Raw genomic sequence first — 16,383 nt, forward strand, 5'->3', positions numbered from 1 at the left:
TTTATAAGACAGCTATTCTCAAACATTGATAATTTTAAATACAGTGCATTATTGAAGTGACAACCTAGGTCTAGAAAATACAGTCATGAATGCATTTCTTATGTTACATATCAGTTACATTATGCAATCTTTTCTTCAATTGAACATTTAGTAAAAGAGATTTTTATACTACAGTTTATGCTATATTCACATTGAATTTAAAAAAAAAATTTCAAGTGCTGTAAACATTCAGCTATTACTATTATCAAAATAATAGAATTCTGGGGCCAGCATTGTGGCATAGTGAGTAAAGCCGCCACCTGTAGTGCCAGCATCCCATATTGGTGCCGGTTTGAGTCCAGGCTGCTCCACTTCTGATCTGGCTCTCTGTTATGGCCTTGGAAAGCAGTCTAAGATGGCCCAAGTCCTTGGGCCTCTGTACCCACCTTGGATACCAGCAGGAAGCTCCTGGCTCCTGGCTCTTGGCTTCAGAACGGCTCAGCTCATGGCCATCTAGGTAGTGGGCCAGGATGAAAGATCTCTTTCTCTTTCTGCCTCTGTCTCTCTGTGGTTCTGCCTTTCAAATAAATAAATAAAAAAATCTTAAAAAAATAGAATGCTAAAACATAGTACTTATTTCAAATTACCATAAGTGGTATATTTATAGCTCAATTTAAGTTTTTACGGGTGTTCTGTATACAGGACACTGGGACGTAGTATGTGAAATCTGAAATTTTGAAATGTTCATTTTCAAGGTGCTTTACTCTATAGAAGTAATATTTAATTTCATTAGCTTTTTACTTTTCATCTATCAGATGATTTAGCTATGTATAAAATACTTACCAGTCAAGTAAATGATGACATAATTTTGTTTAAAGGAAAGTTCTTTTTTTTTTTTTAAAGATTTTTTTATTTATTTATTTGATAAGCAGAGTTTCAGACAGTGAGAGAGAGAGAGACAGAGAGAGACAGAGAAAAAGGTCTTCCTTCCATTGGTTCACTCCCCAAGTGGTTGTAATGGCCGGAGTTGTGCCAATTTGAAGCCAGGAGCCAGGTGCTCCTCCTCCTGGTCTCCCATGTGGGTGCAGGGGCCCAGGCACTTGGGCCATCCTCCACTGCCCTCCAGGGCCACAGTAGAGAGCTGGACTGGAATGGAGCAACTGGGACTAGAACCAGCGTCCATATGGGATGTCGGCGCTGCAGGCGGAGGATTAACCTAATGTACCACGGCGCCGGCCCCAAATAATGCTATAATTTTTCACAAGTAAATTTAGTAAGTTTTCAAGTGGTAAAGCTTAAAAGTTTTTTGGACATTTTAGAACTGCATACAATTCATGGTGACAATATAAAATTTGCAAAGTAAAGTTCTTTTAATAGGAACATTGGAGTCCAAATAATTTCTAAGTTTCACAAGTATGACCTTGTGTTATATGTTTACAAGTGATGCAGATTGCAAATTTACAGTGTTATCATTCATTTCACATACACAAAACCTGATGGATACTTTTCCCTAATGTATTTAATTTTCTTCCAATCCTGATAACATTCTACTGCTTCAAGTTTTGTCATGATTTGAATAAATCTAACAAAACAAGAGCAAAAAAAAAATCCAACCTTGTAATGCTGGGTACACCTGTATTCCTCAAACTAGTTTTATGTAAACAAAATATTTAGTTTTGTAATGATCCATATAGCATGTTTAGCCTAGGGAATCCTCAATGTTTGTATCACATAGCAGTATAAATTTTCAGAGGTAAAATAGAAATGATATATATTATTTCTTCTCTTTTTAACATATTAATTGAGGTAGAATCAACATATTCAAAGACACTGAAAGTATTTCTTTGTTTTCTACTCCCACAGTACGTTGTGTTCCCAAACCTGTACCCATCACGTGGTGTTGATAGACTGTACACGCATTTGCCTTCCATATCCTGATAGGAATTACTAGGAGGCAGAATTATGCCCCAGTTGTGTTCCCAGCCTCTAACATAGGAGATCAGTCAGTTAAATGTAAGTGGAATTAAGATCGCATTTTTGGCCGGCGCCACGGCTCAATAGGCTAATCCTCCACCTAGTGGCGCCGGCACACCGGGTTCTAGTCCTGGTTGGGGCACTGGATTCTTTCCCGGTTGCCCCTCTTCCAGGCCATGGCCCAAGTGCTTGGGCCCTGCACCCATGGGAGACCAGGAGATGCACCTGGCTCCTGCCTTCGGATCAGCGCGGTGCGCCGGCCACAGCACACTAGCCGTGGCGGCCATTGGAGGGTGAACAAATGGCAAAAGGAAGACCTTTCTCTCTGTCTCTCTCTCTCTCACTGTCCACTCTGCCTGTCAAAAAAAAAAATCGCATTGTTGAAATAATTTTATTCAGGCATCCTTATTGATTTGATGCTAAACTCGAAAAAAAATGCCTTTGTATCTAACAGGGTAATATGACCATTAAAAACTGGAATAAGATATTGCTTTACATAAGCAAATGAAAATATTTTAAAGCAAAATACTTATATCAATTTGGGTATCTATGCTTATTTGCATTATATATCTGTGTCTATATTTCTGTTTGAATCTATATTTTATTCATATATTTTAGAATTCCAAAGTAAATCCTTTATTTGGCCAGTATTGGTCATCACAAAATTGAACATAATTTTGAAGAAACAATTTGTACAATATTTTTGTGATCACAAGTATAAAACTCAAATGCAGTATTGCAATTATTCAGATAACTCTGAATAAATAATGGGAAAGCAAACTGAACATATGAGCAACTGGAAAGAAAAATATTTATTCAGAGTTATCTCCTAAATGTAGGTCTGATAATGTCACTAGCTTCCTGTCTTGGTAGGGAGAGTCTTGGATGGTTTTGTTGTTTTCTGCCTCTCTGAGCTCAAAACTATAATTTACAATGTTATATTCCTTGCCTTTTGCCACTCAAGACTCTAATCTTCTAAACAAACCATGTGGTTTCAGGTCTTCATGACTTTTCCACACATTCCTTCTGTCCACAATGTCCTTTTCTGCAGCTTCCTCCTAGGAGACTTAAACTGCCCTTCAAGATTCAATTAATGCTGTCACCACAGAAACATTTCCTACCCTTGCTTGGGGAACAGCACAGACCTCTGCGTGTGGTTGAACTGCATCCTGAACCTACTTTCATTTTCTCATGTGATAGATTGTGTGTGTGTGTGTGTGTGTGTGTGTGTGTGTTTGTGTGTGCTTTAAGGTTTTACTTATTTACTTGAGTGGTAGATTTGCAGGCTGTGAGAGGGAAAGACAGAGAAAAATCATATCTGCTGGTTCACTCCCCAAATGGCTGCAATGGCCGGAGCTGAGCCGATCCAAATCCAAGAGCCAGGAGCTTCTTCTGGGTCTCCCACGCAGGTACAGGGGCCCATGAGCTTGGGCAATCTTCTACTGCTTTCCCAGGTCATACATAATAGAGAGTTGGATCAGAAATGGAGCAGCTGGGACTAGAACTGAATGACAAGTATTTTTATTCCAGTCCACAGCTCTTTCATCAACTTTACAGCAGTGTTCCTGTCTTCTCTCCTAGAGTGCCAGAAGAGCCACTTATGTCCAGACCCATCCTAGATATTATTACTTCTCTGTCTTTTATTATTATTATTATTATTTTTTATTTTTTGACAGGCAGAGTGGACAGTGAGGGAGAGAGACAGAGAGAAAGGTCTTCCTTTTCCATTGGTTCACCCCTCAGTGGCAGCTGCGGCCAGTGCGCTGCGGCTGGCATGTAGCGCTGATCTGAAGCCAGGAGCCAGGTGCTTCTCCTGATCTCCCATGTGGGTGCAGGGCCCAAGGATTTGGGCCAGCCTCCACTGCACTCCTGGGCCACAGCAGAGAGCTGGACTGGAAGAGGAGCAACAGGGACAGAATCTGACACCCCGACCGGGAATAGAACCGGGTGTGCCAGCGCTGCAGGCGGAGGATTAGTCTAGTGAGCCGCGGCGCCGGCCTACTGCTCTGTCTTGAAGCTGGTTTCTGCCTGCTCTCTGCCGAGGAACATCTTTTCACTGCTGGGCTGCCTTGGCCACATCTTCCTTATCCTAATGTGATCTATGTGAGTTTCTCTGATCTCAGTTCAGGGCATTCTCTAATTTATTTTTCCTTTCCTAGTTGTAGAAAGTATTTGCTTGTTCTTGCTCTGTCCTGAAATTAGCCTTCCTCTGACAACTTGCTGACATCTTTACCCTCCCTTCCTTTTTTCCCACCCATCACGACTGTGACAAGAGCAGCCATATTGTGTTCTAAGCCCTCAGCCTTTGGCGTGTTCTGATGGCAGAAACCACTTTGAGACATCAAGGAATGTCATTTATTGGACATATTTACTGCTGTAGTAATAATTCTTATCTCCCTTTAAATATGCTATTGAATTCAATATATGAAGTGCTATTGTTTAAAGAAATAATTTTTAATGAGTATATTCTTTTTTAGGCTTCATTCATATTTCTAAACAAATCACATATTGACAAACGATGTGTAACACTTATTCCTTTTCATAGACATAGGTTTTCCTCTCAGTTGCCCATTGCACATCTCTTAAATGTTCACTGTCACTTTTCATGCAGTTTGTCTACAGTTGATCTTTTTAGCCTCTCCTCCAAACCAAACTCTTCTCACCTTCACCATTTCTGTCAGTAGTTTCCTTTCTCCAGCCATTTTTTATATCCCATCAAATCTAAAACTGTGATTATCTCAGAGTATTTCCTCTCCATCATGCCAGGACATCAAGGGACCAACATTGGTTGATTGTTCAAAATATCTTTCATGTCCAGCTATCCTTTGAACCACGCTTCTTAGGATGCATCATCACTTAATCCCTCTTAGTCTAATAGTTACTTCCTGTCTCCTGGCTCTGCAAGCATCAAGCTTCCCCAACATCACCGAGAAGCTGTTTTCCTAAGACCCTAATTTTATTATGTCATTGTACCTACCACTGCCTGTTTATTAAGACCATACTTTTTAACGTGCTGTTGAAGATCTGAGCAGAGCAGCTTTTTTGCATGTCTCCTGTGCCCTGGAATTGCCCTTATTTTAGTGGCATCCTCCATTCATCTGAGTAATCCCTCATCCTTCAGCCACCCACATTAATGCCACCACCTCTGGGAAGACTTTTGTGAACTAATAATCATTTCATCCTCTGTGGTCTATTGTGTACCTCCTATTATGATACTCTTTACTTGATTTTCTCTTAGGCTTTCTCTTCTGCTCTTGAATTCTTTAAGGTAGAAACTAGATTTTATTCATCTATTTGTTCCCAGTTGTAGCACATTATCTGGCATTGAGTAGGAATTTATTATATGTATTTTAAAGGAATGAATGAATAGGTAAAATAATGCAGCTTTCTTTTTCCTCTGTGTTCTTTGTCAACTATATGCACTTACCCATATTTTCTTTACTTTTCTGAAATGCCTTTGCAGTGTTCTCCAAAATTTCAGGTGTAATCTGTTTTGAAATGAAGTGACAATACTGCATCTGTTTAAATGTATGTATGTATGCATCAACTCTCTGTAGTGTCTGTGTTAAGGTGGTAGGATTTATGATTACTGTTAACTTTGAGCTTCTTTCAAACAAATGCTAAAGAGACCCTTTTTGCCTCATTGTGCTGCTTTCTGAAAGCGGTAGGTACATAGTAACTGTAAGATATGTAAAATCACATAGAGCTTCTGAATATTCACTGCAAATATATTATTCCCTGCGTGTGTGTGTGTGTGTGTGTGTATACATGCATGCACGTGACACACAGACACACAAAAAACTACAAAGTTCCTTCAAGGTACAAATCAGGTTATATGTCTTCTGTTAAACTTTCCATAAATAATTCTATTTTACAGTATTGCTTCTCTTAAAATTCCTAATTTAGTACACCTAGTATGTATTCTAATGTGTAAGAAAACATAATTTTTCATTACTATGTTCAAATATTTTATCTCGTTCAATTTAGAGCTAGAATTTCTTTTACTGTATTTTTAAACTTTCACAGTTCCTGGTAAACATGAGACAGTTAATAAATTGTTACTAATTTTTGTTGATCTTGACAATGATGTCCTTACCAGGGACTGATAAGCTAAGATATTTTATTTTAGAATAACATAGATCTTTATGAAAAATTTGTATTTTTTCTCCTGGAAACTCTTTGTAGTTCTGTTAAATTTTCTATTTTGCCCTTCAATTTAAGGTATTTTCACTTCTGGGCTATTTGTGTTGTCTTGCTAGTTCTCTCTCTCTCCTTCCCTCTCTCTCCCTCTCTCCCATTCCCCTCTCCTCCCTCTCTTTTTCCTTCCATCCCTTTCTCTCATTAACCTTATACATATCAGCCTTTTGTCTCATAATTATATACCTTTCTTCTCAGAAAGATGGTAGATGAATCTGTAGCTGTTGAATTTAAACATTAATTATTGAAATTCTGTGGACTAGGCAAAGTTTGTTTATATGTTTTCCCCTAGAAGCATAAGGCAATATGTCATATATAATTTATATTTCCTTTAACAAGAAAGTTTCCTCTTTGAAATTTAGTTTATATTGTATTTTTAAGATTTCATGCCAATTATGTTACAGTATTTTTTAAAAAATCCCATTTCTAGCAAACCAAGATATGTTTAGTAAGTTTTAATATTGGTCTGTGTGTACTTATTTTTGCTAAAAATTGAGATTCAAATAAAACATAATTTTAAGTTCATTTTTACATGTTTTTAAAGATTTTATTTATGTATTTGAAAGTCAGAGTTACAGAGAGAAGCAAAGAGAGAGATCTTCCATCCCCTCGTTCCCTCCCCAAATGGCCACAATGGCTGGAACTGGGCCGATCTGAAGCTAGGAGCCTAGAGCTGCTTCCAGTTCTCCCACGTGGCTGCAGTGGCCCATGTGCTTAGGCCATCTTTCACTGCTTTCTCAGGTCATGGCAGAGAGCTGGATCAGAAGTGGAGCATCTGGGACCCAAACCTGCACCCATATAAGATGCTGGCACTGCAGGTGTTGCCTTTACCCACTACATCATAGTGCTGGCCCCTACATGTGGTTTTAGATCAGATGTTTGAGTGACTTGTAATGGAGCAGGCATCACTATTTGAAACGCTGAATTATCTTCAGAATGGAATCACATCTTCAATTGGTGCTTTTTATAAATAAGAGTTCATTGATCAAATTAAAATATAATTAAGCATTATTTCTTGAATTAATTCTGGTAGCTTTAATATGCATTATAAAATTGAATGAGTACCAGCATTGGATAGCTGCTTAAATTACTTACTAGGGCCGGCACCATGGCTCACTTGGTTAATCCTCTACCTGTGGCACCGGCATCCCATATGGGCACCAGGTTCTAGTCCCAGTTGCTCCTCTTCCAGTCCAGCTCTCTCCTGTGGCCCGGGAAAGCAGTGGAGGATGGCCCAAATGCTTGGGTCCCTGCACCCGCATGGGAGACCAGGAAGAAGCACCTGGCTCCTGGCTTCAGATGAGCGCAGCACTGGCCATGGCGGCTATTTGGGGAGTGAACCAACGGAAGGAAGACCTCTCTCTCTGTCTCTCTCTCTCACTGTCTGTAACTCTACCTATCAAATAAATAAAAATAAAAATAAATTTAAAAATTACTTACTAATATTTTTATTTTCAAATATTCTGGTTTTTCTTCTCCTCTAAGTCTTGGCCATTTGTTGAGATCTTAATTTTGCTTTTCAGTGGACTTTAAATGAAGAATGTAAATATGAATATCTTTTCACTTTTAAATCCTAAGATTCAATTCCTCTTTCCCTAATTCATTGTGAATAAAGAAATTCATTTGCAAATACAATATATGTCATATTTTTTGCTTAATTAAATCTAACTTTGAACTACTCATCTGTGACCATTTAGGGTCTGGGACTGCACTCTAGCACTGAGTGTGGTGTTCCTCTTTGTTACAGCATTGACTACTGCTGTGAAATTCTTAGAATAAAAGAGGACTATAAAACAATAAGCTATTAGAAAATAAGCCTTGGGGCTGGCATTGTGAAATAGTAGGTAAAGTCACCGCTATGGTGCTGGAGTCCCATATGGGTGCCTTTTTGTGTCTCAGCTGCTCCACTTCTGATCCAGCTCCCTGCTAATGGCCTGAGAAAAGCAGTGGAAAATGGCCCAAGTGTTTGGGCCCCTGCACCCACGTGTGTCATGGATGAAACTCCTTGCTCCTGCCTTTCCCCTCGCCCAATCCGGGGAGCGAACCAGCAGATTGAAGGTTTCCCTAACTCACTCTCTCTCTCTCTTTCAAGTAAATAAATAAATCTTAAAAATAAGTAAAATAAGCCTTACAGTATGTAGATGGTTAATTAAATTATTAATTAAATATACTAAATTATTGAGCAAATGAGGATGAACAGATAAGTTTCTTTAAAGTCACACACACACACACACACACACGCACACATGCCAGTTAACTATTCTTTTCTAAATATATGTCTTCTCCATTTCCGTTTCTTTAAATCTAGGATTGGTGTACTCTCAGCTTGAAATTACAACTCACTCAGAAATAGCATGCTGTTTATCTGCTGTCTAAAAACTAGGAGGCTGCAGGAGTGAGTTCAGAATTAGGTAGAGCCATTTAAGCATTGCAGTCTTTAATCTCTATAATGATACTCCTCAGGTCCCAACTATCCAGGGGCTATTTAGTCCTTGTTATCTCTGGCAACTACTTTTTCATTTCCCTCTTCTTTCATTGAAGGCAGGAGGCAGGAGGACTAATATCTGCCAGCATTTTTGTTAACAAAACCCAGGCTGTTAGTGTTTTTGTGTTTTTTAAGCAACCTTTCTTAAAACAAAAACAACAAAGTACTTTTTCTTTACAGTTTACTTCCCATGTAACCAGTCAGCTTTTCTAAGAGCAAATACTAATGTGTCCTCATGCAGAGATTAGATTTTTTTTTTATTTTATTTGTTTTGGCTACTTCATAGTAATATATTATTAATACTGATTAATCTCAATATTTGTCCATAACTGAATGTAGATGTATATCACATCCATTTGATGTCTAGTGTTTTCTGCTATGCATTGTGGGCTCATAAAATCATTTCAGAAAATTATCTGAATGTGGTAGGACAGAAAGACAAGAAAGAATGAGCTATTGAAACGGTACTAGATACCAGTGATATAAATAGCAAAACAGTGTTCTTGAACTGATCTAAAATGGTTATTTGGGATCACTGTCAGTCTTGATCCTATAGAAGGCACAAAACTAAGCCATCATCCTCTTATGTCTACTGTCCAGTGTTTCTTTAACCACTGTTAGAGTACAGGCTCCCCTGTTTTATCCTTTTAGATTCTATTGTATTACATTGTTTTTCATTTCAAGTAATGGCCAAATGCTTTCCTTTTAGAGTAACTTAGGGCGTTTTATTTCCTGGGTTCTCTTGAGAGTCGGGTCTGTGTGTGTAAGATGATGAGAATACCAGTAAGCAGCACACATTCTGCTCATGTTGTTGCACGCACTCTGCCAGAACCATGAGTCACCTGTGGTGTTATCCCATCTACTGTGTTGCAGGAAAAGCAAAGGTTTCTGACGGACGTTCTGCACGAAGTGATGCTCCTGGATGGTTTGGCCAGTTCTCATCCAGTATCCCAAGAAGTACTACGGGCTACAGATATTGACAGGGTGTTTGACTGGATCGCATATAAAAAGGTGGGAATAGATAAAACCCAAGTGCCAAGTGGGTATTTCATTATCAGGGTAGCCAAAATATTTTATGCTAGATATTATATTCTTCTCTTATTTTTAGAAAATAGAAATGGACTGTGAGTTGGAAAATATAGAGTCATAGACTCATGTCATTTTCTGAATTAATGCTTTGTCTACCTATATTGTCAGTATAATGGAGATGAATATTTGCCAAATACTGTCTAGGAGTATTGGAATAATTAATGAATAAATGTTTGAAGACTTGATATGAAATTTCTGTACAAATGGTCTTACGTAAACATTAGTTAATTATTATTATTAAAAAGAGTGCTGACCTATATAGTGACTTTTTTATTTAACCAATTCCTCTTAAATACTTACTTACTTTGATTGGCTGATTCAATTGTATATATGCAGTAACATGAATGTGCATTTCTAAATATTAGGGAGGTTGGGGGAATTAAGCATATGTTTTTGATAGAAAATATTAAAAAATGGAGTATTAAGACTAGGCTTTGAATGGCAAGAAGAATTTTGAGCAATGATTAGACATAAAAAGTAGATACAGTATAAATTTTATCCCATTGTTACATGGATTGTGATTTTTCCTTATACAGCAACCCCTTGGTTCTAATTTTAACATTAGAGTATAAGTCTTCTTGTTTATCACTTTCTAGTCACTTAATAATGGATAAAATATGGTTGAAGTCTACCATGATATTTAATGTATATTGAATTTCACTTACTGGAATTTATATGTACTTTTTATTGACTTAATAATGTTTTAAGTTTTTTAAGAAACATTGCTAACATTTTCTATGTAAAATGTGTTTGTATTTAATAGCTAGAGGTCAGTGATTCATCAGAGGTCCTTGGAATGGTAAATGGATATTTGGATTTGTATTCAGGCAGTGACTACCTCAGCAATTAGTCATTAGTAATGTGTGCTGCAGTTTGTACTCATCATGATACAAATTGTGTTACCAGAAAATGTCTTTTTCAGTCACTATTGCATTGACTCAAAAAAGGCTGTATTTTCATATTTTATTTTAAAAATTGATGTGAACACTGACATTTTTTCATAATTATATATGTATATATGTAACATTATTTTTATATGTGAGTTTTTTACAGTTTTTTGTAGGATTTACGTTCAGTTCATATAACTGTATTGCATCTTTAAATATAATGCAGAAACTCTTTATTAAGGTAGCATGACATGTGTTGGAGCCATGACTGTGGTTCTTCCTCTCTACCTCCAATTCTAGAAGACTGTAAATATGTTTTAATTTAGCATGAATAAAATAATGTAAATACTATTTTGATTATATTATAAAGTGCTTTTCAAATATAAATAATAACTATTCTAGATTTCGTTTGTTTAGGTAATTTTGAATTTATTCAAGAAGGTGAAAATCAAAACAATAGAAAACAGTGAACATAAAATGACTGTTATTTTACTCTCTACATTTCAGTGTAAAGACTTGGCAGTTTACACGTGTGAAAAGTGATCGAACTGTCAGAATGCTCAGAACCATCATTGTAATGGATTATGACTTACTAATATTTAGAACTACTGGAAATATAGTTGTTTCTTTGTGTTGCTTGTGGTGAGAAGATCCACTCATTTCCATTGAAGTATCTCAAGTAGAAACCTGTTTTCTGTCTTTTTTATTTTTATAACAGTTGTATTGAGGTAAAATTAAACTACAATAAATTGTGTGTGCTAAAGGGTACAATATGATGTGATGTTTATATGCAATGAAAACATCACCACAATCAAGTTAGGAACATTTTCTTCACTGTGAAAAATTTCCTCATTTTTAATCTTTCTTCTGACTCATCTTCCCTCCTCCATTAATGTTTTACAGTATAGATTATTTGCATTTTCCAAAGTTGGATATTAATGGAATCATACAGTATGCACTCCCATTTTGCTTGCTTTCTTTAACTCAACAAAGTTTTTTTGAGATGCATACATATTGTAGGATTTACAAATGTAAAATTTGTTAATTCATTTATCTAGACATTTGAGTTATATCTAGTTGTTGGCTACTGCATATAATGCTGCTGTAAATATTCACACACACCTGTTTGTATGTAAATCTGTTTCTGTTTCTCGTGGATATATACCTAGGAGTAGAATACCCAAATCATAAGCTAGGTATGTTTAATATTTTAAGACACTGCAAAACTGTTTTCCAGCAGTTTTACCACTGTGCCATTGTACATGCCCACCAGCAGTATACTGGAGTTCTAGTTTCTACACATCTTCAATTTAGGTATAATTAAATCTTTCACATCAACTAGGTATAAGCATGTCTTTTACTAGAGATTGTCTAATGATGTTACCTTGCGGTTATCAGTTACATTTCTCTAAGAACTAATATTAGTGACATTTTTTTCAATTGTGTATTTCCCCTCATGTCTTCCTTGGTAAAAGGCCATTTCATTTCCTTTGCCATTTAAAATAAATTAACATTATTTTTTACTGGGTTTTGAAATTTTTTATATACTCTGAATATAGGAACTTTGTCAAATATATGATTTATGAGTAATTTTTCCCAATTTGTAGCCCAAGTATTATTTTCATAACAACGTCTTTCTAAAAGCAAAAGGCTTTAATTTTGATGAAATCTGCTTTCTCATGTCAATTAAATTAAAAGTGCTCTTGGTGTTTTATCTAAGAAATCTTGAAATAGCTGATGATCTTCTTTGAACATTTTTTTCTTATAGAAATTTTATAATTTTATAATTTCATATTTATATTTAGATCCATAACACATTTTTGAGTTAACCTTTATATTGCCGTGAGGTTTGGATTGTTTTTTTTTTTTTTTTTTTGTCCTCAGAGGTATAGATTTTTTTATCCTGTTTCTCTTTTTAGGTTATTGAAAATGATATTTTATAATTTTCATTTCTTTTTTTTTGCTCTTTATTGAATACAATTCATTTTTGTATATTTATCTAGTACAATGTTAAATAGATGCAGTGAAAGCAGACATCCTTCTCCTGTTTTCTTTTTTTTGATGAGGATTGTAGTATCCATTTTATTGTATTTTAAGAATGTATTTAAGGCCGGCGCCGCAGCTCACTAGGCTAATCCTCCGCCTTGCGGCGCCGGCACACCGGGTCCTAGTCCCGGTCGGGGCGCCGCATTCTGTCCTGGTTGCCCCTCTTCCAGGCCAGCTCTCTGCTGTGGCCAGGGAGTGCAGTGGAGGATGGCCCAGGTGCTTGGGCCCTGCACCCCATGGGAGACCAGGAAAAGCACCTGGCTTCTGGCTCCTGCCATCGGATCAGCGCGGTGCGCCGGCCGCAGCGCGCCAGCCGCGGCGGCCATTGGAGGGTGAACCAACGGCAAAGAAAGACCTTTCTCTCTGTCTCTCTCTCTCACTGTCCACTCTGCCTGTCAAAAAAAAAAAAAAAATTAAGAATGTATTTATTTGAGAGGCAGACTTGGAGGAGAGAGAGAGGGAGAGGGAGAGACAGAGGAATTTCTATCTTCTGGTTCACTCCTCAAATTGCTGCAAAGTCCAGGCTAGGCAGGGATAAAGCCAAGAATTCCATCTGGGGCTCCCACATGGGTATAGGACTCAAGGATTTAGGCCATCTTCCACTGCTTTCCGAGGCATGTTAAGAGGAGCTGGATCAGAAGTGGAACTGCTGAGACTTGAACCGCTGCCCATATGGGATGATGACATGGGAGGCTGCAGCTTAACTTGCTGCTCTACAATGCTGGTCCCAGACCTGTTTTTTATTTTAGGGGCAAAATATTCAATCTTTAACCGTTGGGTATGTTGTTTCTATAGCATAAATAGCCTTTATCAGGTTGAAGAGGTTGCATTCCATTCTCACATTGCTCTAGTTAGAACTAGATATTGATTGGATCATATGACTATTCTGCCTCTATCAAATTTTTTTTATTTGAGAGAGATGGAGAGAGAAAGAGATAGATAGATAGATAGATAGATAGATAGATAGATAGATCCCATTCATTGATTCACTCTCCAAATACTTCTTGGGCAGGGGCTAGGCTGTGTTGAAGATGGGAGCTGGCAATTCAACCAGCTCTCCCACATGGGTGTCATGAACCCAGTTTTTTGAGCCAACACCTGCAATAGCAGGAATCTGGAATTAGGTGCCAGAGTCAGAAAATGAACCCAGGCATTCTGAAGTGGGAGATGGGCATCTTAACCACAGGATTAAAAGCCTACCTTGAATCATTTTTTTAATATTAGACATCTTTACATTAGTGAGACAATGCCATTTGGTCAGAAGCCGTTACCATTTTTATAAAAATGATTCAATTTGATAAAATATTTAGAAAATTTTCATTTGTGTTTATTAGAGATATTATAGTTTTCATTCTTGTAATATCTTCTACTTTGTTATCACTATAATGCTAGCACCACATAGTTTAACCTACTATCTCTTTTTCAGTTTTCTGGAAGAATTTGTGCAAGAATTATGTTATTTCTTTCTTAAGTGTTTGGTAGAATTTTCCAAAACAATAGTATAGACCCAGAATTTCCTTCATGGGTAGGTTTTAAACTAATAATTTAATTGCATTCATATAATGGATGGGTTACTCAGGTTATTTCTTTTTTCCTGATTTGACCCATTTCATCTGGGATGTTTAAGTTACTGACTTCAATTAGTCTATGATGTATTCCCTTAATATTCCTTTAATAATGATAGAATCTACTGGTATAACCTCTTTCAGAAATTGCTAGTTTGTGTATTATCCTCTTTTCCTGATTTGTTAGCTAGAAGTTTATCAATTTTATTCATCTTCTTAAGGGAACATCTTTGTTGTCATTGTTTGTCTATCTTGTTTTCTATTTCATAGGTTACCTTTTTTAATTTTTCAATTTAAATATTCATTCCTTTGAGAGAGAGGGAGAGAGAGAGAGAGAGAGGCCCTCCATCCACTGGTTCACTCCCCAAATGGCAGCTATGGTTGGAGTTGCATCAATTCGAAGATAGCAGCCAGGAGCTTCTTCCGGGTCTCCCAAGTGGGTGCAGGGGCCCAAGCACTTGCGCTATCCTCCATTGCTTTCCACAACAGAGAGCTGGATTGGATGTGGAGCAGGTGGGACTTGAACCAGTGCCTATGTGGGATGCTGACAAGGCAGGCAGTCCCACACATTACACCACAGTGCCGGCCCCTCATAGGCTACCTTTTTTTTTTTTTTTTTTTTTTTGACAGGCAGAGTGAACAGTGAGAGAGAGAGAGAGAGAGACAGAAAGAAAGGTCTTTCTTTGCCGTTGGTTCACCCTCCAATGGCCGCCGCGGCCGGCACGCTGAGGCTGGCGCACCGCGCTGATCCGATGGCAGGAGCCAGGTGCTTCTCCTGGTCTCCCATGGGGTGCAGGGCCCAAGCACTTGGGCCATCCTCCACTGCACTCCCTGGCCACAGCAGAGAGCTGGCCTGGAAGAGGGGCAACCGGGACAGAATCCGGCGCCCCGACCGGGACTAGAACCCAGTGTGCCGGCGCCGCAAGGTGGAGGATTAGCCTAGTGAGCCGCGGTGCCGGTCTAGGTTACCTTTCTAATTATGATCATTTCAATTTAAGTTTAAAGGTTATGTTGGTAAGTGTACTGTTTGTTGTTTTTAGATTCTTGAGGTACAAGCTAATGGTTTACTTGAGAACTTTTTTATATTTAAATTCAGTCATTTATGATATAAACTTCCTCCTAAGTTTACTACCTATAGAATCATCAAATCTGTGAATATATTATCTATTCATTTTCATTCATTTTAAGATGCTTTATAATTTCCCATTTGACTAGTAAATTGCCACATGAATTATTCCTAGTCAATTATTTCTAAGTATTTTAACATTTTTCAGAAAACCTTGTTATTAATTGCTTATTCAGTTGTACTGTAGTTGGTGAATATGGTCTGGACTAATTGAAACATCTTAGATTTATCAAGGCTTGTTTTATAGCCTAGAAATTTTTATCTGTTGGTAAGTGTACTGTTTGTACTTTAACGGACATATATTCCACTGGTGTGGGCTGGCATATTCTATAAATTCCAATTAGGTCAGTTGGTTGATAGAGTCATTCAAGTCTTTTATATCCATATTGATTTTCTGTCTACTTGTTTGTCATGCTTTCCTGATAAGCATTCGTTATTTAGATTCACCCACATTGTATTTAACCAAACATCTACGCGTGTAGAGAAAAACAGTGGTCCAGTTACCCTCTGGGATATCTGAGAAATTATATTCAAATGTTAATGTGGAAAGTTAGCGCATTTCATCTGAAATCTTAGGGACTTCATTTTGATGAAATCAAGCCTTCCTGCTTATTCAGTGCTTTGTAGTTCTCCAATTTGACTTGCCTCAGACTCCCTGTCAGAAAGCTAAAATGTAAGTAATGTGCAACAACCAATTTAAATTTGTAAGTGGAAGGGGTAAGCTGTGAAATTCTGGAATGGATGACAGGTAATACAGATGAATGTGTAGCCATAAGTAAAAAAACTGCTTACATTTATTGAATTCTTACTCTATGCTGGACACTGTGCCAAAATTTTTACGTTTATTGTTATTTAACTATATTCATTTTATAGGGATTTTTATTTTTTATTTCATTATAATGACTCATTTTAAAGATAAGCATATTGGCTCATGGTCTAGCAAAGGATATCTTTACCAGGCAATCAGGCTTCAAAATCACATTCTTAATTACCATGTTTGATCAATCAACTTGGTTCAAGTGTTTATTCTAAAAT

The 16,383-nt window shown here is 37.4% G+C and overlaps 1 protein-coding gene across 2 annotated transcripts in view; it reads left to right on the forward strand.

Annotated features, from left to right (window-relative positions):
• TRHDE (thyrotropin releasing hormone degrading enzyme) overlaps nt 1-16,383 on the forward strand; it is a 427,658-nt gene that overhangs the window by 224,969 nt on the left and 186,306 nt on the right. For both annotated transcript variants that reach the window (XM_070051462.1, XM_051845675.2), the window contains one exon: nt 9,509-9,646. In XM_070051462.1, the coding sequence (XP_069907563.1) occupies nt 9,509-9,646 (138 nt within the window). The remainder of the gene's footprint in view (nt 1-9,508; nt 9,647-16,383) is intronic.

This window comes from Oryctolagus cuniculus, chromosome 11 (genome assembly GCF_964237555.1).
Source record: "Oryctolagus cuniculus chromosome 11, mOryCun1.1, whole genome shotgun sequence".
NCBI classification, from domain to species: Eukaryota; Metazoa; Chordata; class Mammalia; order Lagomorpha; family Leporidae; genus Oryctolagus; species Oryctolagus cuniculus.